This window comes from Neopelma chrysocephalum, unplaced genomic scaffold (genome assembly GCF_003984885.1).
Source record: "Neopelma chrysocephalum unplaced genomic scaffold, ASM398488v2 Primary Assembly neopelma1_88, whole genome shotgun sequence".
Taxonomy (NCBI): Eukaryota; Metazoa; Chordata; class Aves; order Passeriformes; family Pipridae; genus Neopelma; species Neopelma chrysocephalum.
The window spans coordinates 4,032,358-4,059,847 of record NW_020897750.1 but is presented as its reverse complement, the minus strand read 5'-3'; the positions used below and the strand labels follow the sequence as shown (position 1 = coordinate 4,059,847).

General features: G+C 39.2%; 1 protein-coding gene across 6 annotated transcripts in view; it reads left to right on the top strand.

Annotated features, from left to right (window-relative positions):
* Positions 1–27,490, top strand: part of MAPK10 (mitogen-activated protein kinase 10) — a 198,023-nt gene that overhangs the window by 1,595 nt on the left and 168,938 nt on the right. For 4 of the 6 annotated variants that reach the window (XM_027692825.1, XM_027692823.1, XM_027692822.1 and 1 more), the window contains one exon: positions 25,031–25,141. In XM_027692825.1, the coding sequence (XP_027548626.1) occupies positions 25,122–25,141 (20 nt within the window). In that variant the 5' untranslated portion in view covers positions 25,031–25,121. Of the gene's footprint in view, positions 1–25,030; positions 25,142–27,490 lie in introns of those variants that run through there. The other 2 variants (XM_027692828.1, XM_027692827.1) reach the window with 2 other exon arrangements.

The window sequence follows — 27,490 nt, the reverse complement described above, 5'->3', positions numbered from 1 at the left end:
ACAGTGAGGTCTTAGGTTAAAATGTTGTGTGTGAAAAGGTTACAAATTCACACCTACCTAATTCCATAGTAGTTCCCATGTATAGACATGCCCTAATGCTAACAGTATGTGGATAATGGATCTATTTGTATGGTTTAGTAGTATTAATAGTGAATGTATCACAGTTGACTTAATTGATATCCTTCTGTCTGGCTGAAGGGACCTACATCAAAGGAGGCTGAAACAGAAAGTAAGCAGGGTGTGAACCATGACAGAAATGAAGCATCTCTGGAGGCAATTCCAAAGGCCATTAAGAGAACAGTTCATGAACTATTAATGTATTTCCGTGCTGCCAGCTAGGCCTGTCTTTCCCAAGGCACAAAAGCATACTAAGCTATTAAAAACCTTGTCTAACAAGGAAAGAGGTGGAGACCTGCTAGTATCAACTCCGGAGGATATGCTGAGTAAAGATGGACAGCTTTGGATGCACAGGGGTCAGCAGGGGCTGAGTAAATCTGAATTAGTTTGCAGGACCAGACACACATATCAGATTAGATTCTCAGTCCACAGTCCAGCAAAAATGCCCATGTGGCAAAGCAGGCTTTACTGGCTTGGGCACACAACAGTGTACAAATACTGCTGTGCTAGTTCTGGAGGTGGCTCGGTCCATGCAGAACTAGCTCCAGGCATCATCAAGCTCCTCAGCATATCAAGATCAGCTATCTTGCATTCACAGGGTAGACATTCCCCAAACTGTTCAGCTACAGCCCCACTGCTTCTCCTCTGTCTTTCTCATGGGACTGTGGCCACAGAAGAGAAGTGAAGGCAGGTGGGTTTGAGCATCCTTTGAAAGAGGCAGTGGGTGGAGAAGGAAGTGACCCACCTGCTCACTTTATGCCTAACAGGTAAAGGAAGTCTGAAAGATTCAGGTTTATGTAACTGTATCATTGCTCACCACAGGCACTGACAGATGAGTCCCTGGCAGTTCCCAGCTATAGTAGGGCTTGCTATGTTAATGCAATTGGAAAGAACTGCCAGCTCCCAGCCTTGGGATCTGTGCTAACACTACAGCTCCAGGTTTCACTCAGACAAAAATGAAGATAATGGCAAAGGAGAACGCCTTCCCTATGACTGTGGCTGGCAGGTGAGAACAGGTTCGTGGTAGTTGACAGGCCTACTTAGTTCTATCCTGGGAAACATTTAGTGAGAGCTGGTCCTTTGGGAAGTGTGCCCACAAGGAAGATAAAAGAGAGATCACAGCTGAGTTTTACTTCTGAGCTGTCATGACTCTATGGCCTGTAATTGAAGTTGGAGGGGACGCAATTGTGGAATTCGGCTACGAGGTGTATGTGTGTGTGTGTGGACTGGTAGAAATGTGGAATAAACTCCAAACAAATTTAATATTGAGAAGGGAGCTTTGCTATTGAAGTCTTCATTTGGAGTCTGAATCTTACACTGATGAAAAGAGGTGGGTTGGCAGATTTAGAGAGGGGTCGTCTGTTTGTTCAGGTAATGAGTACGTGGCACACGGTAGTCATAAAACTACTCCCTGGGCAGCACAGCAGTGCATTTCTGTCTTTTCTGGCACACATAGAAGTGACCTATGCTGCACTCTTTCTGTTCATTCTGCCCACACAGCTGTAATTGAAGTGCATTGAGTGGATGTCCTCAGTCACACAGCTATACCCAATGGCCCAGTCAGGAGGACTCTGTGCTAGCTGGGGGATCACTTAGATTTGCTTTTAGGTTGAATTTGAGTTGTTGAAATTGAGCCTATGCTCTGCCTGTAAGCAGGAAAAAAGGATTGATCGAGATTATGGAGTTCACTTGTTCTTGAGATCTAACACTTTTAAAATGTGGAGCTTAATCATCTTAATATTGAAGTTGAAGCAATTTTTGTGATCAGAGCAGGGAGGACTACATAAGAAACATAACTATATTGCTACCAGAGGTCAGAAATTATTGTTGTCATTACAGTCAGGGAAGTAAGGAGAAATCCTTCTCCATTTTTAAATATGTGTTTTAGGAATAGTTGTTTAGAAGAACTTCATTCTTCTGTGTAGATTCTGTGTTCTGTGTTAATTACGCACCCATAGAGGGAGGTGGTGTGTGGTGCTGTGGATTTACGATGTGATGGGTTTTTGTTTCCTCACAGTTTCTGGGCAGTGTTTTTAAAAATGTAAACAAATTACTTGTATTCTGCTTCTCTGCTATTCAAGTTGTACTGTCACGGCAAACAGGAAGAAAGAAGAAGAAAAAAGGAAAGCCCAGCTACAGTTACAGTATCTGTTTCTTTGTTCAAACCCTATAATCTCAGTAGGCCTATATAAACCCTTTTCTCTGTAAACTTGTAATTCCAGTACACTATAGTAGTACCATAATTGCACACTGAAGCATGCCTCAGGCAAGTCATGCTTTCTGATACTTTAGTAATGCTTTGCAATACTTAACAATTAACCTAGTTGTTACTGTGGGAAGAGCCAAATCCACTGCAACTCAGCAAAGGCCACTAAAAAAGGCAGGATGGCAGGAGATAATGTCCATGCAGGTGAACACAAACCAAAAGGCTTGTTGCAACCATTGATTTCCTACTTAGGACTTAAAAAAAAAAAAGGAAATAATAATTTGTGAACATTAGGTATAAATTTTGCATTGATTTTGATATTAAATATTTGCATATGGAAGAGGGATAGATAGTTAATAGATGTGTGTTGAACACATTAAAACAAGTCAGCAGAATTACTTTGACTTGGCCTGAGAAGCTGGAGTCAAGTCAGTGACCCTTCTGAGGGCAGCAGTCAGGTTCACATGATGGCTTGCACTGAGAGTGGTAATATTTAGCTGAAGGACTGTGATTCTACAGCAAACAAATCTGCTGTTGTCTTCTGTCTTTATCTGCAGTGGCTTAAACATAAACAATGGACACTTTTTGACCTTGCATGTCAGAAAAGGATAAATTATCTGCTCATCAGGGGCGAGACAAAGTCACTAAAAGGTATGCAAGCATAATCTGGGGCAGTTCTAATACATTAAATGACACTGCTTTAGACTGGCATAACTGGTATAACCAACAGCAAGGTTTTGCTCAAGCAGCAAATGTTTGCTAACAAATTATGGTGGGCTTTGGCAATGAATGGGAAGATGTGAGGTTAAAGGAAAACATAGAGTCTTTAATCATGCAGGGCCTGATTAAAGGCCCTTAAAGATTTGTTAAAGACTTTAATTTGGGCTCAAATGTGGCCTACGGTCAAGAGAAGACAATAAACAGAAGAACTTTCCTTCATAGGGAAGATAGGATTTCAGTCAGACACCAGCATGAATCCAAGAGGATTGTATTTCAATTTTGTTGACTGCAAGCCAAATTTAATTAATTCAGTCTAACCAATGGGGTACCTGTAATCAACAGATCATTAAAAGGAAAACCAACTCCTAAGAGGGGTTTTAAAAAGGGGGTTACATAGATTTAGTCTAGAGGCCAGCAATGAAAGCCCAGCATACTCTTGTTTTGCTTCAACAGATTACTGACAGTTTGCATGGATAACCTACTGATCCAAACTCCCTTACCAATAGTCCTCGTCCCTTACTTCCTTTTTTTATGATTATTATTTCTTAAACTTTCTACCTTCTTAGGCAAGGCCCAGAAAACTTGCCACAGTCTTGACAATTTACTGGTTGTTCAGTGATTAATCTCTGGCCATATACTGTATTGGGTTTACTTCCTTCTTCCTGATTTTTGGCACTGACTGTTAAGGAAATGTCAATTTGCCTTAGTGTTCCATATGTTGGGGCAGCAGGCATCGTACCCACATAGGAGATTGATATAAGATGCAAAGGACGTGTAGTCATTTTATGGAGCATGGGTGCTCTGAGGCAAGGCAAGGTGTTGTAAGAAAACCTTCACTATTGTACAGCAGTCCTAGGATGGAGGTATTTAATTTTTTTTTTTTTGGGTAAGAATTTTCTATCAAGACATGAAATATTTTATTCTTTGGCTGATTAAAATATTAGCTACTAGGAAAACTGAGGATGAGAGATATCTTCAAACTTAACATCTTCTTGTCCACTGGAAATATAAACTAAAGGTAGATATTACAGTTGAAATTTTTACTTTTGTATTTTGTTGGGGGGGTCAGGTTTTGGTTGGTTAGTTGGTTGGTTTTGTTTTTTTTTTAACTTCGCTGAACTCTTTGACTTTGCTGAACTCCTACCATTGAAGCACCACTTTAAAATGAATATTCCCTAACTTCACATGAAAAGCCATTGAAAATACAGTTTCTCCTTTCGGAAACCTTTTTTATTTCTCACCATGAGAGTCAGGAGGGAGAGAGGTTGCACTTCTTTTATTACCTTTTTAGCAGTAAGCAACAGGTTGCCATGATTTGAGGTAGCCAATGTAAAACATGAGAGACAGTACAATACTTACACCCCTACGTTTAGTGCAATTCTTAGTCTATACTCCTGTTTGTCTTCAAAATGTCTCTCATATATTATCTCACAATAAATGAATGTATTGATTTTCATACTATTAATATTATAATTTAATCATCAGCATTGCATAAATGCATTATCACTATGATAGAAATATTTTTTCAATAGCGGCATCCTTTTCGGCCTGATACTAGAAAACATGTGATATACATTATACTGTAGTGGGGTGAGGAGGGAGTGATAGAGCCAACAGCATTTTTTAAAAAGAAACACGTACAGCAGTGTATATCCACTGGCACACTGAGAAAATTCAATGGTACTTATCAAAAAAAAAAGGTACAACATTTCTTATAAATCCTATGTAAAGATACAATTTTAAAGGGGTTAGTAAAGAAATGTTATACCATCCAGAAAAAAAACCAGCTACCAAGAAAGGATATAGTCCACATGGTTGCCAATAGAGATCTGAATAGCCAGTCACTAGCAACTGCTGACCAGGTAAGTGCACTAGCCCAGGAAATAGTGTTCAGTTCTTTGCTATCCAAATCCCTCAGTGCTGTTAATGTGTTTTCAACACAGCATGGCCACTATAAAGCAGCCATCCTGTAATGGTGCAGCATGTATTTGCAGAGCTTTGAGGATCCTCCCATGACAAGCTGTGGGGATATGTGCCAGCTGTGAGTTTGACCACAGGGAAGAGAAATGAGACAAACCCAGGGCCACTGTTGAGACTGTTGTCTCCATGGAACACCAGGAGGCATGAAACCAACGTGGCAGATACTGCTCTCAATACTGCGTGGAGCTCGACTGAAAGAATCTGTGGTGCACTTAATAATTATCCCAGGCCAAATTCTTCCTGGTTTTACTACACTTTATGTCCAGTAGAACTGTGTAGTATTAAGTGACTGCAGTATAGCGTGCACATACTCATCAATGCTTTAGACTCATTAGCCAGCTATGGCAGCAAGAAGCTCAGCACAGTCTACTTTAGTCTACTCTTAGTATGGTAGTTTATCTTTTGGCCAGTCAGAACTGAAAAACCCCACTGGAAACCTGAGAAGAATAAGAGGAGTGATGGGAGAGACCTGACAGTGCACAGGATGTGTGAGACGGGGAAACAGTAAGAAGGCAAGAGAGATGTCATCCTACTAGAAGCAATGTGGTCATGAAACCCTATTCTTAGCACTGCCAAAGCTTTCAGGTGGATTATCTGTCCACTCTGTGAGTACAGATATACTGTCACAACCATGACAGTGCTGTGCAGGCAGAATGTCTTATTTTTCACAGACCATTCAGTGCTGAATAGGTTGGTGTGGTGAAGGAGGAGGTGCCAGTGCATCACAGGATGCAGGGCTTGTAGCTCAAGTAGTGAAGCTAAGAGCTCACTAATTCAGAGGTGGACTGTCCAGGAATTTAGAGTTAAACGCAAAACTCTTTTTACTTGCAGTTCATACAGTGCCTGGCTTAACTTCTCCCTAGGAAGCAGAGGGATAGAGAGTGCACAGAGTGAGGACAGAGATGAAATCTCTACATTGGATCCTCAAGGGAGACATGGTTCCCACTGCTTTAATGTAGTTTTGAATATATTTTATTGAGCTACCTGAAGCTTGTGTAGACATGCTTTTGTCGTGGAAATAAAACCAAACAAAACATACACTTTCTTTTCAAAGCACAAATCTTGATAAAGCTCTCAGAAAAAAAAAAATTACAAGATTGAGAGAAATGGTATCCTTGCAAATATCAGACGTGCTTCCAGTTGCAAGAGCAGAGTATGACTTTCTTGCTTCAGTATGATGAAAAAAACCTCCACAAGTATTTAGGCTCCAGCATATTTAATTTGTTTCTAAAATATAATATAGTACTCAGACAGGAGCAGACATTTCTTTCAAGTGAACGTCATTGTGTGTTTGCCTATCAAAGTCTGCAATCTCCCATACTGCAGCATTAATTGTTTGCATTACTTGAAATAGTAATGCAATTTAAATGATTTATTACATCATCAACCTAACTATTTAAGTGTTTAAAGTGTTGTTTTTTGATAAATTGATGTTCATAGGGGTGGCAGCTATACAGAAGATTTCTTCTTACCTCTACTATTAATTGTAATCCAAGTCATAAGGAGTGGAAACGAAAACGCCAAGCCTTCTACCCTATAAAACTAAATCCGTTTCTGGCTCTCTTGGAATAAAAGTCAGAAATGTCCTAAATTTTATTTCTATATATATATATATAGGAAATGAGTTAGTTGTTACAAAAATGAAAGAGAATGCTAACTTGGGCTTTGTAACCCTCTAGATAATTGAAACATCTTTCTCCTCCCCATCTTTTTTTTTTCCTTTGTGGAGGTGGAGGGGCAATTGAAAGACAATAAAGTGAAAGAAAGATACAAAGTTAATTGTATTAAGACCTGAGTGTCTGAGATGTTACAGTACTGGGAAATTTCCAGGTACCAAATAGTATGGTCTGATAAAAGAAGACTTTTGAATGCTACTTTCAAGACAGCTGTTCCAGTGGTAAGTACATATAGGATTGCCCCATGAAAACAAATCTCAGATGATTGCTGGGTAATCACCCAAAACTGCAGAGAGGAAAGGAATCAGTTGAACCACAGACTGTTTCTTTTTTATCCAGAGGTTGTGGAGTGACACTGAGCAGCTAAATGTCAGGAAAGCTTTCTTTCTACCTTGGGAATGTACAGTGCACTTGATCATACAGCAGAACTTTCTTCCTCTTGATGAAAAATGCCTGGCAAGGACTAATTCCATCTTTAAGGTAAACTCCAGAACCTGCTAAGTGTTTCATCTCCACAAAAGGAAGGGCATCTTGAAGGTCTTCCGTGAAGCTTGATGGCACTCTTGGCAGTGACCCTTTTTACCCTTATAAAATGTCCTCTTGGGCAATTGTAAATATCTTTCCCCACAAGGTCCTAATAGTCATTGCTAAAAGCTTCCTGGGTTTCTTTTCACCTACTAACTCAGCTGATTTCTCAGGTTTTCTGTGGACCACTAACAACTCAGACCAAGTATCTGCACTGATGAAGCCACATTGCAGAAAATTACTGACACTAAATAAAAAGCAGTTGCAGAATAAACCTTACAAATGTAGGGAGCTGTGATCCAAATCCAGGAAATGTGTGTTTGGATAAAACCTGAAGTCCTGAGGTTTTCATATGTATATTAATCTTAGCAAGAATTGACCTACTCTACTGAAACTATGCAAGCATATTATCAGGTTGAGAATAACTTGGAAAAAAACCACCCCAAAACAACCAAAACTAAACAAACCACATCTATCTTTAAAATGTTTTCTCACATGCAATTCAAGTGTTTGATCCTAACACTGAATGCCATTATTTGGCACATAAAACTTGTTAAATGTGTGAATTACTAGTGTTTTAAGCTGATATAGTGGAAGGAAAGCCTGGTCTCATTATCTTCAGTCTCAGTGAGAATTGTGCTTTTAAAATAACTGTTAAGGACTGCAGTAGTTTCAAGCTTCAAAGATTTTTTTTTTAGAAGAGCAGTAGATAAATACATAGTGATATATAAACAGAGAGTACTCCATCTGTATCTGTAAATATAAATGAGACTTCCTGAGAGATGTATAATAAGGCATTTTATTCTTTCCTATTTGACTCCAGTTACCACAGCATTTCTTTGTTGTAACTATCTATTCTTATTAAGTAGCTAAGGTTATCTGTAGCAGCCACAATAGCATAAATTATATTATCAGTGAGGCAGTTCTTCTGAATACTGATACAACACAAAGAAGAAAACCCTCACAGACTGTAATACACATTAGGAAGTCATTTTTGGTAGTCAGTGGGAGGGTGTATTGTTGTATCTCATAAATAGAGACAAGAGTAATCATGTGGTGCTATTTATGCAGACGTTTTTCTGGCATGGAATTTAGTTGTGCAGGCTCAATACAAAATTTCAAGGCTGTAGTGGTGCCTCCTTTTCGGGCTGCTTTATGATCTCCAGAATTCTCAGTAGACCTTGACCTTGATTGATGGCACTGGGGAAGTTAAGTTTCCTTGAATTTATTAGAAACACTCTCTGTACAAAGAATTTCTGTTGCCTAACCAAGAAAGGGGACAAGAGGTAATCAGTCATCTCCAGATAGTCTTGGAACATTACTTGCCTGACTCATAGCCTGAACCATATTGTTGTTACTGGACTTCTGAAAAATTCTAGTAATTATTGTCTTGGATTATGACCGGGATGGAGATTGACTAATGACTAACTTCCATCATTGTGGAATCCTATGAACAGGTGTCCTAGATGAGGCTCTTTGAGGTCTCCTGGATCACACTGGGCTGAGACCAGAATCTCCCTCTGAGTGGGACACCTCTCGGAGCTTGCCAGCTCTCAAGTTTGCAATAATTGGAGGATCATCCCCAAAAGCTGACGGTAGAGCCTGGGCTGATACCCCCACTCCTTGAGGCTCGAACTTTCCCGGTGAGAAACGCAGAGGCATTTGACTTGAGTATTTCACTGGACTCAGGGGAAAGTTTTCTAGCATATACCCTTAGTACACTTATATACACATCGTTGTGTCTCTGTGTATGTGTATGTGTGTGTGAGAATTGATTCGAACACCCTATAGCAAGTAGAGTATGAATGTTGCAATCTCGGATCTGTGCTAAAGTCACTGTTGCCATTGTTGTAAGTCCTATTGAAGCACTTAATAAAATGATAAATTAGAAAATAATTAAGTCCTACTAAATCCCTTAGATATAGACTGTTGACTAAGTCTGGTACTCAGGTTGGACACAGCTGCACCTAGGCTCCACCAGGAGTTCAGAAAGCAAGGGGATCCTCTCTAAACCTTGGGATTAAAAGGAAGGGTCTCCTTTTCCTTACACTTTTCCGCCCTCAGTCTCCGTGTAAATCATTCTAAATTGATTCTAATCTGCTTTTCCTTTGTATATTTGATCCATGCAGTGAGTAGTAGAGTGAACCTTGCCATCAAACATTGTCATGCTTTTCCCAATTTATATTAAACCTGCTTTTGTAATACCTTTTTCAGTGATTCTTTTAACGACTTGGACCATTCATTCACAACAAAGAGTCAGAGTGGCTCACAAAGTCACTTTGCTCAGTGACCAATTTGTTCATTAGCTCTGATCATGGAGATTTCTTGTCTCACTGGAGTTGCTCAGGTGCCCAGCCTAGAAGTGCAGTATGTTCTGTGCTCTGTGCAACACAAATAATCCAGTAAAAGGAAAGATACAGTACATAAAGTCAAAGCTGTCCAAAAGCGTGAAAATAATGATTTTTTGGGCAGGAAGCTAAGGAAACATGAAGAAAAAAAATTCAACAAGTGATTAATTCCTTCTTGATGGGGTAAATTCCAAACAGTATCTGAAGAATGCTTTATGCCTGCGTAAATTTAGCCAACTAGCTTACATGGGAAAGAATAAGGTTCAGGGGAAAGCATGGGTTTTAACATGGGCTGTGTGCCTCTTACTCCAAGTCTTGAATCAGTGATTACACACCTGTTCTTGGAGTGCTTTGTTTGTCCTTCAGATTAGTCCTGTGTAAATATAGAATATTAAGTTTATCTGAAGCTACTGCAGTCTATAAATATTCAAGTGTCTGCTACCAGTTTTGTGAATGTAAGACTCACGTTGCACTAATAGAAATTATATATTCAATCACGAATGAGGAGGACTTTCAAGAGACACTTATTAACACTGAAGTATTACATATCTAACAAGCAAAAGGTCCTAACAAGTAAAGAAGGAAAATAACTGTGCCTTTTCAGTGGAACTTCACAGTTCTGCAAATATCCTTCCTCTGCACCAGAATTTAGTACGTCTGAGATTTCTCCAAAAGAGCAAAAATACTTAATTTTATATGTTTAGTGAAATGTGGTTATTTAGTTCTGCCATCATGTATAGACCACTATATGTTCAGAGAAATGTGTGTTCCTTGGAGGATTCCTTTAATCTCTTTGAAAAGGAAGGCAGTTCTCCTCTGTGTTCTTCTACTCTGAAAAAAAATGAGGTGGAGCATGGTGTAAGAGACTTTACTACCTAAGGACTGATCCATGCCTCTGCTGAGAAATCCAGTCTTACCTTCTTGATCTATCTTACCCTGTTTTTAATTGCCTGATTCTTAACTTTCTTAGGTCTCCTTGTGCCTTCCAGCAATTAGGAGAGATGGGATTCAGCCATATTCCTGCCTTATCTATCATCTGTGCCAAGAAGTTTTCAGTATCAGTGTATTTGCATAAGGGGATTTTGTTCTGCTCCCAAGAGTGTTGCAGTAGGTGCTTGTAATGCAGTATGGTGCATAATAGTATGATTTGCTCATCCTTCTACAGCTTGCCTGACAGCTTCTCAAATTCTTTTCTGTAACATCCTCTCCTTTATTCTAGAAAGGCTCCAATTAAATGCTGTATAATGACCCTTATCAGAAGAGCTTTTACATCCAGGAGTTAGTGATCTGCAGGTGATCACACCTGTTCTGTGCTGCCTTGTGCTGCATGTACAGCTTAACCTTCAAGCCTGCACTGTGCTGGGCATATCCCTTGGCTGCTGGATAGACTGAGGTGGCTGATGGTAAGAGAGGAGCCTGCAGGCAGCTCCCACTTGGTGTCAGCAACTATGCCACCTGCACGGCCTTGTCTCCATCTAAACTGCAGCAACAAGTGCTCCTATGAATGTCCTTTTTAATTTGACACTAGAAGGAAAGCAGAGAGTTAATTAACTTTTTTAAGAAACATGTACAGTAGCTTCCTGGCCAAAACAACGCAACTCTGTGAAGGGTGGGATCTGCATTTTGTGCTTTACCCTGATCAGAGGAACCCATTTGATAGTGCATTTGAAGGCACTTGCAATCAGCCATACAATTCACCACTTCTTTACAGAGTACCTTCAGTAAATGGCATTTTAAGTGATACTTTACAATGTGAGTGCCTTTCTTGGATCCTAAGGGATCCTAAGGAACTACCATCACCACACCTGGTGCAAAAACAACCAATTAACCTTGGCCAAAGTTAAGAAAGCACGTTGTAATACAGGTTTTTAGTCTGGGTCCCAGTGTCAGTGAAGGGAAACTACAGCTTCCACAACTTCCTGCAAATACAACACAGGTTCTATATAGCACAGCATAGACCACGTGCCAATAAAGTTTACAGTTGTTAGGTACATACTTAAGAGTGCTGCTGAGTCCAACCAACCAACCAAAACTTATTAAAATCAGATTTCATCCCTGTGGGATTGGCAGCAAGTTCGTTAAGCTATATGATTAATTAAAGATAGTTTTCAATGTATGCATACATGCATAAGATACAAATCCCACTTACTCTAGTCTCTCTTTTAAATGAAAGGCATTGGCCTATGCTTGCAATTATTGAATTCACCTGAAATACTTTTACTTCAGCTGTGCCATTTCTGAGGCTCCTCTTCCCCAAGTGTTAATGGCCCAGGGCAGCAGCTGTTGATTTACAGGGTGAAGGAAATTAAGGAAGTCAAGAAAGAGGATCAGACAAGTAGTATAACAGGTAAGTGTATTTGCTCTGCTACAGGCTTTTTCCCTTCCTTGTGTCCTTATGTCCTAAAGTTAATTCAGTTGTGAAAGCAGGACTATGTTGGCTTCAAAGTCAGGGCAAAAGGCCACTCCTTGCAAGTGGTGTTTGCTTCCTGCAAGGTTAGAAATGCTGTGATTCATGAAGCTCCCAGAGCTGAATCCCACAAGGTAGGACTAAGCAGAAAGATGTTCTAGAGTGTTCCCTGCTATCGTGAAAAAATGTAGTAAATGTTTGACTAGAATTCTGAGACGACAGGAATTATAATTTAGGGTGTTGGGGTTTTTTTTTAGGAGGGTATTTAGTTTCCCACTCTAAGGGAATGCTTCAGCAACTAGAGAAACTCAAAAGACTATTGAACACTACGTGGTTTGAGAGTAGTTCCTAAAGTAAATTGTGTTAGCTAGGACTGAGATGAGGAAATGCTATAATCTGAGCAGGAATTCATGCCTTCCTGGTTGTGGAAAAGCAAGTGTACACTGAAGACAGATGTAGGATGGAATATGTCCCTGGCTCTTGGTGAAGGAGAGCAGATTAGTGATCCAACAGCACTACATACACAGGCATGTGTGCAGGTACTTCTGCAGGGCTCCTGTTCTGTGCCCTTTTAAAGGTGGTTGGTGTTTCAAGGGACATTGGAGGAGAGAATTACAGTTACTTCTTAAAAGCTTTGACAGCACAGTTTGTAAAAATAGCATGGGAGTGGGGCATAAGGATAGAAAAATAGTCCTGGGAACTACGTCTCCAGTGAAGTAGTACTACCTGGCAGCTGATAGTAAATTCAAAAGCCAGTCCAGGTAGAAGAAATTGAGACCAGGGCCACAGAATGACCTGCGTTATCCTGGCGGATAACAGAGTGTGGACATAAGAAAGTTGAACTAACTGACTGGGATCTGAATGAAGTTTTTTAAGGGTATAATGTATATACATGGCTAATATAACTTCTTAAGGTGTGAGTCTCGCTCAAGTAACTGAGAAGACGTATTTCAAGGAGCCGAAATTTAAATTTGTGTACGTGTTTCTAACAGCTGTGTGTTACTCCTTTATCACTTCTATACTAATAGTGGAAAAATTTGTCAAACACCCGTTTTTTTCCCAGCTTTTTAAAGAAAGTTTCCCTGAAAATTGGAAGTGTGTTTTTTCTGTGATTATTTGCTATGGAACTGTATTTTACAGAAGTTGCAAGCTCATCTTATTTCAGGATTTGTAGAGAAACGAAAATACAAAGAACTAGTTTCTAACTTGCATGCACAGCTTACTGGCAACATCCTAATGATACTGCAAGCAAATTAATTTTCCTTACTTGTTCTCTAAAGATATTGTGTGTGTGTGTGTTCATTCAGCAGCTGCAATTTATGGCTGAATATGGCAGCAGTACCATAGAATGAAATATATTTTGATTGAGCCCAATCTTATAAGCTGCACTATAATACAGTTAACGCTTAAGAGGTCAGAGCCTTTTCTTGAAACTACCTTAAAAAAAAAAAAAGAAAAAAGAGTATTCATTCTGTTTGTTTATGAGGTGTCTAGGACAAATGTTTTCCAGTGCAGAGTGTAGCAGCCATTAACTCAGGGCAGTGAGTTACCACAGCTTCCCTAAACTGCCACAGGATGGCAGCCTTTCAGAGTAGTGCATTGTTATCCCGTGGAAAATCCTGTACTTCATTTTTCTGCCTGAAAAGTGAAGAGCGTTGTGGTGTACTTCTTTGTTAGAGAAACCACTGCCCAGTTACATCGTAATGTATTTTGTCTGGATGCTCACAGAGCTTAAAAGGTTTTTTTTTTCTATGGTGCAGTCTACATTTTAAGCCCGAAGCTGGGATTACAAGAGCAATCAAATATGGTTGTGGAGTTGTAGTTTCGGCTTTTCTTCAACCTTCACTATGTTTAATGGAGTCTGCAGGATTAACCTCTTTTTCCTCTTGTGTGTGGTCAGTTGGTTTGATTCCTTACTCAAATCCTTCAAGTACTTTCAATGATATTTTGTTTAAGTAGGGCTGTAACTTTAGAAAGTACTTCAAATATGGACAGCTGTTATTGTGGGTAGTGTGTGAAAAGCAATTATTACTGTTGGCTGTTCCAAAAGAAATCAATACACATGTGCAGGTCTCTAAGATTACCACAGACAGCCAAGGAGTTCAGATGGAGCTGATAGTCTACATAAACTCTACAGGATTGTGTGACCTCAAAATTAATACAACTGTGAAACCCATAAAAAGAATTAATCAGTTCCACACAAGTTTGCAGCTAAGTTCATGGGATAAAAATTGCAAACAATTTTTGGATCCTGATCTAATTAAGATCCCTTTATACATGCCTGTGATGTAAAACAACAGCTTTGAGGCTATGTTGAAGTTGATGTTTGCATTACTTGTGAAAACTCATACCTTATGAAATTAAAACAATAAATACTTCCACATAAATCAGCAGAAGATATTTGATTGCTTGCTATGTATTCTTTCTTTTTACAACTACCACAATCTCGCTAGAGGCACATAACTATCAAGTTGCCAAGACAAACTAAAATTAAGCAGACACATGCAGGTGTCTTCCATCCCAGCTGACCAGCAGCTTTCTTTTTCTCTTGAGGAACATCAGAAACACACCTGTAATGCACAGTGTTGGAAATACTGTATTCAGATGCTGTGTCCATCATTCAAGCTAAGAGAAGTCTTCCTAAAGTGAAAGGCTAACTTGAGGTACAGTACCATGGCACTAGTATTTTTAAAGATCTCCCAGTCTTATTCACTGTAGCCTGGAGAAGAGAAGGCTCCGGGGAAACCTTATAGCAGCCTGCCAGTACCTAAAGGGGGCTTCAAAAGAGTTGGAGAGGGACTTTCTACAAGTAATAGGACAAGGCCTTAAACTGAAAAAGGGCAGGTTTAGATTATATATTAGGAAGAAATTCATTACTGTGAGGCACTGGCACAGGTTGCCCATGGAAGCTGTGGGTTGCCCATCCCTGGCAGTGTTGAAGGCCAGGCTGGATGAGGCTTTGAGCAACCTGGTCCAGTGGAAGGTGTCCCTGCCCATGGCAAGGGGCTTGGAACTGGGTGACCTTTAAGGTCCCTTCCAACTCCCAAACCATTCTATGATTCTATGTTGGACCCAAGCCAGGACAATCTCGCTTCAGGGCAAGACACATCAATCTTGTCTTTCTTTCCCGAAGTCTTCTCATATATATTTTCACTACCAAATACATGGCAGATGGTCATGTTAAAAGGAAACCTTGACTTTTTCCCCCTATTACAGGGCATGACACAATATTGCCAGCTGCTTACATTTGTTCCAGAAAGGGATCATCCTATTTAGTCTAGCTTTTTTCAGAAGCCCATCTTGAGCACCTCAACATAAGTATGCAGGTCAATGTAATTAATATGTATATATTCATCAGGAACTTGTTGCCCACAGACAATTCCTCTGTGGTGGAACCTGCTTACCATGGATTCTAAAATAAGGCAATTATTTATGTTAATGGGGATCAAAGGAGAAATAGTGCCAATAGAAAGTTTTCATGGGCTTCATAGGATTATTTTGATTGAGCTAGTCTAACCACAATGTATGAGCCAAAGCCTCATTTTGCTTTGGTGTACCAAAGGGTGCAAATTATACTTATGCTTATAACATGCACAGTCTGCAAGCATAGACTTGCAGTCATAAAATGAATTTCTAGGTTCACAGCAAACAACCAAAATTTCATTAAAATATGAACATAAAAAATTAAATAATCTCAGAATTTTTCCCATTATTAACATTTTCTGTGAAGAAACTCTCTCAAAACAAGATGACTGCTTTTATTCTTTGCCAGTTCAGTCATGTGAATTTTAGACATAATTTCTTGTTATGACTACTGTTTGTATTAAGATGTGTTCCGTTCTGTGCATTCCTTAGTGATTTATTTTCGAGAGGTCAGCAGTTTGAAGAGAAAATGTAGTGAAACATTCATAGTCTTTATTTGAAGTGGGGCAGCACACAGTGAAATGCTATACCAGCATTTGCTTAGTTTTTGTAGTTCTTGCTTGAGGAGAGACTATAACCAAAGCTGGGCAGACGGTGCTCCCAGATTAAGACAACTCTAAGAAGTCTCATCACTTAACCAAAACAGGATGAAGCCTATGCTTCACCACTGTGATCCTGTGGCTTCTACCACACAGAAAAGCAGGATCTTTTAAGTGTGAGGCAGCTGCTCTGCCTTCTCTATCCTGCTGATTTTCAAGCTCCCCAACTCACCACCTGTGTAGGAAGGTGATTGCACCTCAATTACCTACAAACCACAAGCTTTTCTCAGATCCCAAGGCCCCACTGCATGTCTTAAGCATGCTCCTAACTGTTTGCATGGTTGTACTGGTTTCTTTTGAGTGCATGTGCTGGAACTAGTGCCAAATGAGCACTGACTGCTTTCTGAATGCACACAGGGGTTAGCTGAGGGCTACCTATAAAGGCAGGATTTTCTATCTTCAAGCTCCCAGCCTTCCTAAGAAAAAAATGTGCCAGTTTCTCTCAGATGAGTAATATTTTGAGAGATGGGTGTTTCTGGCCCCCACATCCCCCAAGTACTGCCCCATAAATCCAGATACTGCACTCCCATTAAGCACTGATTATATGACAGAAATAGCGTAATTTTTAACATAACTGAATTGGTTCTTTCCAATTAAACGTTGTGAAGGACTAGTTCTGCCCTTGACTTAGGTGATCAAGAGAAGGAAAAAATAAGACTTTCTGCTGTCCTAATAGTAGTGTAGTATATAACAGTAGTATGTATTATGCTCTGTGGACAGGCAAAAAGAAAAAGAGGACTGATAGAAAGATTCAGTGGTTTGTTTCATAATGTGAGGGAGTTTGAAGAGAGCATATGAGAAAAGCCAGAAAGATGCTGCCAGAATCACTGTTTTCATGTTTCTAAAGAATTTCCATGTAATGATGGGTGACACAGTCTATCCTAGAAGGTAATAACAAGCTACACAGTCTATGCTACAAGGTAATATCAAGTTGGTTTCCCCACCCACACACTGACTGATTATATAATATCTTAGTTCATTATTCCCCAGTCTCTTAAGAAACGCAGAGTAAGTGGATATTCGATTACTCTGAGGGATATCCTGGTATCTGTATTGTAAGAAACCTGAATAAACTGGAGACTGAGTGCTCCAAGGGGTCAGATAAACAGATATCGATATTAATCTAATTTAAGTTTATTTAAAAAAGATAATCATATATTTATTTACTTTAAGAAAATGGTTTATATAAGTAAATTGGTGAATAGTTCTGTATTTCTTTATGTATTTGTTTTTGGAGCATTCTGCTCAAATCTGAAAAAAATTCCTCACAGTTTGAAAACGTACTTATTTATCCATGCTTAATCCATAGTAGCTAAATTTTGGCTTGTTTAAGGGGATGCTCTGGAAATTTGGGGTTGCCAAATTTTTACCAGTCACAAAAAAATTTTAGAAGAGTAGTCTCCATAATTGTCACTTCAGCTTTCAACATGAATGTACAAACTCAGTTTAAAAAAAGTTGCAAATTTTTTTTCAAGCTCCTGTTGAAATATGAAGCTACGGCACTATCATAAGTCATTTCACATGGTAAAAAACTAACAAAGCTACAGGACATCTTGATTTGCATTTTTCTTTCTTCCTCTGAAGTATATAACATTGTAGGTGCAGAATTCTAGCAAAACTGTGTCCTTACAATGATTTGTACAAGCATGAGTACACCAGTAAAGACCAAAAAATTCATATTTTTAAACTACTACAAACATGCTCATCCCAGCGTGTAATATTTCCATGCCTGTATGTGATATTTGTAGTCCAGTATAAACTGTTCTGTAAAAGTGAAGATCAGGAAAAACTATGGAACTCCTGGTGGGAATTCTATACTACAGTGCATTTGTACTATACAAATCAGCAGATGATAAAGAAATGCATACTAGAAACCCACAGGTATGACCCAGACTTGCAGTAGATATGGACTATGGAGACCACTTTTAACATCCAGTTAAGTCTGTAAGAATTTATTGTAGAATTATTATAGACTAACTGTAAGAGAAACAGACTGCTAACAGCATCTTATAACATTACATTTTTAACCTTATGAAGTATAATGTAATTCAAATAAAACATTTATCTTGCAAGCTCCTTGTTTCTTGCTTTGCAGTTTTTCACAAAGCCAGTGACAGCATTAAAATTTCTGCATCTCAAAGGTGGCAGCAAATCAAGGTGCATTTTCAGTCCTTACTTTCTTCACTTTCTTCTCAGTTCTAGTAGGTGCTTCTTGCCAGTAGCTCACTTCTCAGCTTGCTGTAGAAGGCAGGAGCTTCTGTGTACAACCTGTATGTTCATACATTGCCTAGTTATGCTGATTTTTGAGTTGAGTCCAAAAATGTTTTACTGGCTTCATGCTTTGTGAGTAGAAAACAGAATTTTAACATTTAATTATTAACATTTAATTATTAGTTTGGCATGGTTATTTTTTAGATTTCAGTTCCATGTGAAAGTCAAAACACCAGACAGGCTGAAAATCACCACCTGAAGTGTTTTATGTACAGGCACAGCACAGGCAAAGCATAGGTGACGTACATAGTTTAAAAAAATAAAAAAGTACTAATGGTACCAAAATTGTCATAGCTGTTGCATTGCATGCAACGGTATTTCCTTTTGTTATGCCTATGGTGAGGAAACATTGCAAACTTCCCAGGTGCTTCTCACTGAGACGTGCACTACATTTTTATTGTTCACGGGCTAAAGTTACTTCAGGAATTGTGGGTACACATACACAGCACAAACCAGCACTTTCCCGGATTTCCCCCCCGCAGGGGGCTCAGGCTCTGAACCTCTCTTCACTGCCAAACATGCCCCCAGGCTTCGCTATTTTAGGAAGAAAAAGGGCTGAAAAGAGCCTAGTCCCCACCGTGTTTTCAGAGGTTTGCAGGGTGCAGCATCTCCAGAGCACAGGTGTGAGGGAGGAGATTCTGCGTTTTAACCTTCATGCTGCTTTTTCTTTTTGTGCTTGCTAACTGCCCCTTATAGAGATCTGACCCCCCACATCCCCCTGGTAGATTATTTGGGCTTTCAGCATGTCAGTGCATGCCACAGACACTGCCTCAGTTATAATAAATACACATTTTGTATTTGTTTTCCTTACCTTTTGGTTCTCTGCTATAAGCAGTTTGTGATGCTATGAAAATGTGTGTGTGTGTGTGTGTGTGTGTGTGTCAACACACAGCTGAGACCAGGGCATCCCACAGCTGAGTTAGATGGGAGTCTGAGAAGGACAAGATTATCCCCTCCACCTGCCATGAGGTCAGATACTTCTGAGAGTTTTCTTTAATTTTCCATCTTCGTATGGGCTGTGGTTGAGAAAATATTTGCATTCAGGAGGAGCTCTCAGTTAGTACTGGACATACAACAGGTTTGCAGTTGTGTTTTTCTATAACTGGTTCTTTAGGGAAAAAAAAAACACAAGAAACCTGACTTTCTTAAGGCACTGACCACACTGTGAATGATGACTGTGGTTTTATTAAGTGTTATAAATACATGGGAGAAACAAAATTAGCTGTTAACTTTGTTTCTGCAGTAATATCATCTGGTGGCATTCTTTGAGATACACTTTTTCTGTACTCTTGGTCTATATGTCTTCCACAATTGAGCCACATTCCTCATTACATAAAAGATAAATGACTTTTATCATGGTTTTAAGGCTTTTTAGGTATGGTTCTGTCTTTGCTTAGCAAATTGTTATGTTTTCTTTTTGTGGATTTTTGTTTTGTTTTGTTGCTTCCATAATCCTCATGCATTCCAATAAAGATAGGTATCCACTGCTTCCTATTTTATATGGAGATGGCAGTTTAAAATTTTTGAGTCTTATTCAACTGTATGAGTCTTGGGCTTTTGCAGGATTCTCTTGAGGGATTTTTATTTGGAATTAGTAAGATTTATGGTTGCTTAATTTTCCTTCAAGAAAAAGTTTTCTTATATCTTGCGTGTTCATTCTAAATGATCCTAAAAATAATTTGTTTTACCAAAATAACACAACATGTTTTCAGGAACTTGACACCAAAACCCACTAAAAGCATGAGTCTGACAGCCCACAGCATTTTTTTTTTAAATTGTACCACACTCACACACACACACACACATATATATATATATATGTAAAAATTCTTTTCTCTTAAGGGTTTCCAAATTACTGAAGGGACTTCTAATGGTAACATTACTATGATTTTGAAAATAAGTCTTTCTCTTCTTATTTGTGGGAGGAAATATAAATGACAGTTTAAGTAGTTAAAACAGACCAAAGCCATTTTTTCCCCTCATTCCCTTTAACTTTTCTCCATGTGAAATGACTTAGAGAGTTCTAATTGAAGCCAGAATACTAATATATTTATATTATGTATACAGTTTTTGAAACACACATTCTTGGTCTTATTTCAAAATAAGTCCCATAAGGGTAATAAAAAAAAACTAAGGAAAACAGCCACCAGCATCATTCTGGTTGGGAAAAAAAAAAAAAAAGAAAGAGTAATTTTCAAAGGCTTCGAGTATGTTCTTATTTTCAAACTACTAAAATCAGTAGCTGAATTTCATGGATACGTCTGTGAAAGTGAAGATTTGGCATTGCATAAACCCCCAGATTCAGAGTTATGATTTTGCATTTTAAACTGTCTGAACCTGTGGTTTTCCTGTGAAGTTGTCCAATGTGAACTCTATTCAGTCTCAGCATTTGTTTCCGCAGCAGTCATTGTAGATTCACTTTAGCCCATGACTGGGTTTTCCCAGACTGGCTTTAATGCTTCATTTTTGAAACAAATGTGTTTTGTTTGTTGGGGGTTTTTTGGTTTGGTTTGGTTTTTTTTCCCAGAGCAACTGTTATACATAAGGAAAGTAACTGCCTGCAGTTGTGGCAGAGCTCTTGCAGGACAAACTAGTATGTGATGGGATGTTTTTAAGATCTAGTCCATAAACTGAAGGGAGCCTATGCTAAATAGATATTTTTGACAGTTGCTGACCAGTGATGAAATGTAGGTGCATCTCGAAGGCAAATTATTTGTCTTCTACAAAAAAAAAAGAAAAAGAAAAAAATAGACTTATTTCAGGAGAATGAGTTAAGCTGTGTTCTTTAGGGGGGAATTCAGGTACCAGAAATGGAGGGGATTTCTTATTCAGAATTTTAAGGGACTGTCTGGTTTTACTGAGAGGCAGATGTTCACAAAACAGTATTTTCTGTAAAACATTTCTGTCTGTGTGAAAGGCTTTTGAAATTTAATTGTTGTCTCATTTTAAAGGCAGGACAGCAGGTAACTTAGGTAGGCCCCAACAACAGTGTTTTGTTATGCCAGTTTAATACTGCAATGTTGACATGCAATAGCATTACTCTTATCCTGAGATGTGTTTATTTTTAATCCTTGCTGTTATCCTTGAATTTTCAGGTTTCTAGCCTGCTTATCAGTTTTCTCAGAATGGTCTTGAGAGTCTCCAGGTTTTGAAAGAAGCCTGTCTCATAATCTGCCTCTTTATCCTGCTCAGTTAGCAATTTAAATGCAGAACAAGGAACTGCTTATACCAAGGCACCACAAATAGAATAAATAATAATAAAAAACCCTCCAGATAATCATGTACAAGTAAAATTCACCAAGGATCTTGCATCCCTGCTATTTGGTTAGGTTTGTAACCACAACTCTCTGTTTGGTTGTTATTATTCTCAGGATAAAGTTGGATCAAAGAGATTTTTGTTTCTGCGGTGTGTATTTGCCTTTTATCTGCGTTAGAAAATAAGTGTGAATACTTACCATCGTATCAGTAGTTACTTGTTTGCACTTCTGTATGCACACTTCTCAGATGAAATTGCAGCCTTCGGTGGTACCTGTGACTCTCAGACCCTTTGGGCCTATGGCTGATCTCTCTGAAGTAGGGTGGCCATGAATGTGGAGTTGGATACATCGAGGGTAAATCAGTCAGAGCATTCCCTGTCTAATTCTACAGATAAGTAGTAGGGCTGAATTCAGTGACTCCTGTGTCATCCATATGTGTTGCGATTTAAAAGTCCTACGCCTATGCCCACCACAGACTGTAGCGTGAGGAATTCTGCTGCTCCTCTGAGAATTATATAGGTGCCTGTAAATCCCTTTGGCAAAATGAATTTTTAGCAGAGTGGAAGATAATTGAGAGCCTCTTGATAATAATGCAGTTATTAAAAGTTTATTTTAACAGTTTGTTCAAATAAATACATAGTGTTCAACATGAAGAGTAACCAAAAAGAAAAAAAACAAACCACGTTTGCTGTTCACCCATGAAACAATGAATTTTAGTTCAAAGTTCTAAGCAGATCTGGTTCTGTTGGCTGCACTCCCTGTTCCCTGTACAAGGCTTTTGCACTCAAAAAATGGAAATGGCAATGTGCCATGTACCACATATTAAAATTGCACTGTTATAAAAGCAAGGAAAAAAGTACTTTGCAGCACTTTCACTTATCATTTAGTGCCAGCTGGCAGTGTGGGATTGGAAAGGCTACTGGTTAGTCTTTTATATTTGGTCTTGGTTGCTGTGTGATAAATAGTAGGTCTCTCTTCCCTGACACCTTTTAAACTAGGATCTTGAACTGTTTCACCTCTGCCTGTGGATGGGAAGGGTTTAATTAAATAAGCCCTTTGCAGGTGCTGTGAGGCAGGCTTGTGTTATACAGTTCTTTATATGGCTGTGCTGATATACACACAGGTGTTAATGCCAGTGAATCTGTGGAATGCTGCTTGCAGTGTGTACCCATTCTGTTGACCATAATCAAAACTAAATTAAAAGACAAAGCTTCACGTGCTCTAGAAATGCAGACCCCAGCCTATTCAAAGGGAGGGATTTTTTAAAAATGGCTAAATTCTTTAAAACAGGTGCCTTGATGTTTTCATCATGTTCAAGAACTGCGTATTGCTGAGGAATACACCTGGTGAAGGTAGCTCTGTGTGCAGCTGCAGTGGGAAATGGCTGGAGCACCAGAAGGCTCCAAGGGGTGGCCAGTCACCCAGAGGCTCAGCAGGAGCCAGTGAACATTGGGAAGACCCCAGATGAGATATCACCACTGGAATGGGCACACAAACTGTGAGGGTATAAAAACCCTGGGACTCCTTTTTTGGGCGTCCCTCCCCTGAGGCACCAGCTGGAGCTGTTACGGTGTTGCTGCACCACGATTAAATTACTTAAGAAGTGTGGGACTCTGCTATGGGAAACATGGGGTTGAGCCAGTGAGGGAAACCTGTCTGACTGTGTTAGTGTGAGGTGTGTAGGGAGTCAAGTGGGGCACCCCTCGGGTCACTGGAGCCGCCTGCTGGGAATGCATTGCCAGCAGCGAAAGTCTCAGGTGCCAGGACGATACTCTGATTCCTCTTTTGAGAAGCTGCAGCAGTGAAGAGCAATTTTGTTTTGTAAGGCACAGATTTGCATAACAATTAGCTAATGGTCTGCCTAAGGGCTTGAAATGTTACTACTGAATTCAGTGCGTTCCAGAGCAGACCCTAAGTGCCTGGTACAGAGAGCGGGGGGTATGAAGGTGTGCATGTTCTCAGAGACCTCACATAGCAAGAGGTGTGTGGGAGTACAACGGTGATGACAGCAGGAGTTCAAAGTTCTACGATTTATTTAGGTGACTTCAGAACGGTGATGCAGGTTAACACCGGCTTGATTGTGTTGTTGACAGTCACCACTGAAGGATTTGTGTGTTTCCATTTTGTAGTTATACCATGTGTATTAATTTAGGTACCAAACACTGTTGACCCCTAGGTCTAAGGGCTGTAATGGTGGTACTCCTGACCTGTATGAGTGATAGGATTTTCTTGGCATGCCACCAGGCAAGACTGTGCTTGTTGGAAGTCAATATGTAAAAAACTACCTCATAGGGAGCACATGCATCTCTCACTTTTTTCTACAATCATAGACAAATGTGGAATAAACCTTTTCTTGTAAGAGGCTACTGGGCTGCCAGGCTGCCAGTGCTTAGAGTTGTGAACCACACAATAATAGAATTTTGTGGCTTTTCTCTCTCATTGTGTAACACATATGTATATAGATACACATATTTGTACAGTGTGTGTCTATATGTATGGAAAGACAGTGGAGACGTTGGACTGTTTGTGGTGAAACTGTGCTATATTCCATGCTGTGCTGGGATAAAAGGAGGAGGTCAGTGATGTAGAGCAGCTTAGACCCGAGAGAGAACTCCTTTTAAATTGATTGTGGTGGTTTGTATGATGTTATATGCAGGAACAAAACCATCAGGGAATTTCTTGGGTGTCTTTCAGTGCAGCCAGGTGACTGTTGGCATCCAGCCTAAAGCTGGTGTGCCGTCACCGCCATTCTGGCATACTCGGGGAAAAATGGGAACCAGTAGTGGTGTCTGCCTCTATTCCCACAAATGGAAGCTGAATTATAGCATATTAAGCTGTAAAGAAAGTTCTTTTTTCATTTCTGCAAGGATCAGAAAACTTCCAAAGCATATATAAAATAAGATCATTGGAATATAAATGCGGCTTAATAACGACATTCGACTCTTTGAGATCCTACTTGGTTTCTCTGCCCATCACAGGTGGGTTGAAAGTAGATGACTTTTAAGGTCCCTTCCAACCTAGACCATTCTACCAATAATTTGGAACCTGAAATAGAAATTGTCATATCTTCAATCTACTAAAGTGTAATCTTTACTGACTTGAGGACTTTTTTTCTGTGTTGGGACATGTGCAAGTGGGGAAATTACTTGCTCGTAATGGGCTAATAATAGATTTTGTAAGGTACGGTTACATTGCCTCTGTGTTTACCTGTCTGCAAAATGCATGCCTGCAAAGAATTTGAAAACAGAAAAATTACATTCTGAACATGGGTTTCTATAGTTTTGTGGAAATCAATCATGAAACTTGGGTGACATGAACACATAAAAGTAGGGGTTTTTTTTGCTAGCTTTTGTATATTATTGGTGCCCATGTAAAAAGGGCTGTTATATATATGTATGGATCTATATGTGAAAAGATAGATTATATTGGAAAAATTAGCCATGTTTCTCCATCTGGGAAAGGTGGGGGGAAAAAAGATAATTATCTCTTATTTTTGTTTAGATCTGTCTTTTCAAGAAGAGATGCAACTACAGAAAGAAGATGTGGTGGCTGCACATCACTGTGGTGTTGTCTTTACAGAAAAGATGTGCAAATGGACCAACTAGTCTTGTGGTAAGTTATTACTGGCAAAAAGCAAACATGAAACACTTGAATCATTCTCTTAGCCTGTATAAGGCAAACTGCTTCAATATTGTGGTCAGTGGGCTGATAGAAACAGTCCTGTTTTTGGTTTATTCTCTATTTACAATAAACATTTCACTTAAATATCTTCCATTCATAATATTAAAAAACCTACAATTTGCAGGAATAACAGGAATAATTAGATTTAAAAGTTTTGCTTCTTTCAGAAGTAATGAACTTCTAAATGAAGGATGCAAACAAAAAGCAGAAGAGAAGAAGTGAAAACACTATAGAAGGTGACTGTAGTGTCCCCTTTTTTAAACTTCTAAAACTTTTTTTAATTGCACTCGCACATAGCACAAGACTGTGTCTTCTAGGGCAGGAAATAAATTGTTTGGTAATATCTGTTACCTGATATTGTTCATTAAAACACAATGAAATTAGCAGAGTGGTATCCAGTCTGTAGCAATTGGAAACCATCAGATGACTGGCACCTGGCCTGCATATAGGTTATGCCTGTCTGAACAGGCAGGAGTAAGGTGGCACCTAGGAAGTAACACATGTGTGGATGAGCCAGGATAAGCCAATTTTCAGCAGCTGGTAGCAGCAGTAAGATTTTGGACCAGGCTAGTCTTGACTTGTGGAAAGCTCTATATAAACAATAGTGATGATCTTGGGGAAGAGAGAACTAGCCTATTTTGATTGAAACTTCCTCTTGTTGAAAAGCTCCTTAGCTTTATTTAATCTGCCTTGAAGAGTAAAAATCATCAAATAATTGAGAGCCACCCTGACACATTAGACTCATGTATCTAATATTTGACTAATATTTTTGATAAATGATTGATCTTCAACTGTTAGGAATCAAGCATTTAAAAAAAAAACCAACAAGCTTGTTTGAAATTTTGAGACTTATCTGTGGCTTATTCCTCATGAGGGTGTTCTCCAGTTTGCTGTGAAGAGCCGTTGCAACAGGGACAAGTGTTCACAATCTCTATCTTTTTAAATACATAAAGCTGTAAAGTCTCATCACTTCCTTGTCTTGGCAACTGAAATTCTATGCCCTTCTGTATATATCTGATGAGATAATCACCTACATCTCTGTTAAATGTAGGGGTTGAGAAATAGGGTAGAGCTGTGAGTAACTATTGCAAATCTGAAAGCATTCATATCAGTTAAACTGTGCTCTTTGTGGCTGCAGCTGCAACTACTTTATTTAGAAAAAGAAGTCAGAGAGAGAAAGATGGGAAAGGCAGTGGCTGCCATCTTAGTGGCTTTGCAGATTCAGGTCTGAGTTATTTTTGGTGCTCCAAAAACTGCTTCTGCCTGCTTAAACAGTTGTAGGAACAAACCTGAGAATCTTCTTTTTCCCCTTTTGTGATACTGCACAAGTGAATTTTTCTCCTGTGCTTTCTCTTTCTGACTTTGGGGTTTGCATTCACTTCTGTACAGGGAATCCAAGCCTATCACTGCCTGGAAAAGTGGTTCTGCCACTGAACTATTAGCTAAAAGTGCTAGTAGTTTTTCCAGCTGTGCTTAAAAAATAAGCAGGACTTCTCTGGCTATTCACAGAACACCGGGATTGTGAGAGGAGACCTGGGCTTTTTGTGTTCTAGACAGAGAAAGGAATTCATATATAGTGCAGTGGCAAATGTTTCTTCTAAGATAACTAGCTGGTTGTCATCCTTCATGCCTGTAGCTTTAGATAAGCTTGGCTTGAACGCCTGTTTCTCCCCAGACATTGTGAGGGAAGCATTGGAACACAACTTTGAGATTTGGATTCTGTCCAGGGAACCGCAGGCCTGAAAGACAGATGTGTCAATGTGCCATTCCTAGGTATCTAGGTTTCTTACTGAACCCAGTGATGTTAAAAGAACTGTAGTAAATTTGGGGTTTGGTGAAGTGATCTGGGACAACTTTGAAGCGGCTATTTATGGCAGACACTCTGTTGAGTACAGTCCCCAGTGTGAAGGTTTTGTTACATAGCATTTTGTCCATCTGTTCTGTGATTTTGATGATTTTTTTTTTTTTGTGATGGGAAAGAAGCTAAAATTACTTTGGAATTTGTTCATATTCCTCGCTGCTTGTCTAAGAAGGAAAGTGAAGTGAAACTTCATGACTTTAACAGGAATTTCCTGGATTGGCAATCCTTTCTTTTCCAGTTAACATTTGAAGAATTGTTTTTTTTTCTCACACCTTCTTTCCCAGTCCTTTCAATGCCAATTGAAAACAAAAGTATTATTATAAACTTTTGCTGGATAACCACTAAAAATTACTTGTATTTGGCAGCAATTTCCACATACTACCATTTCTTCTGCCAGTAATGGTAACTCTTGGTAATGG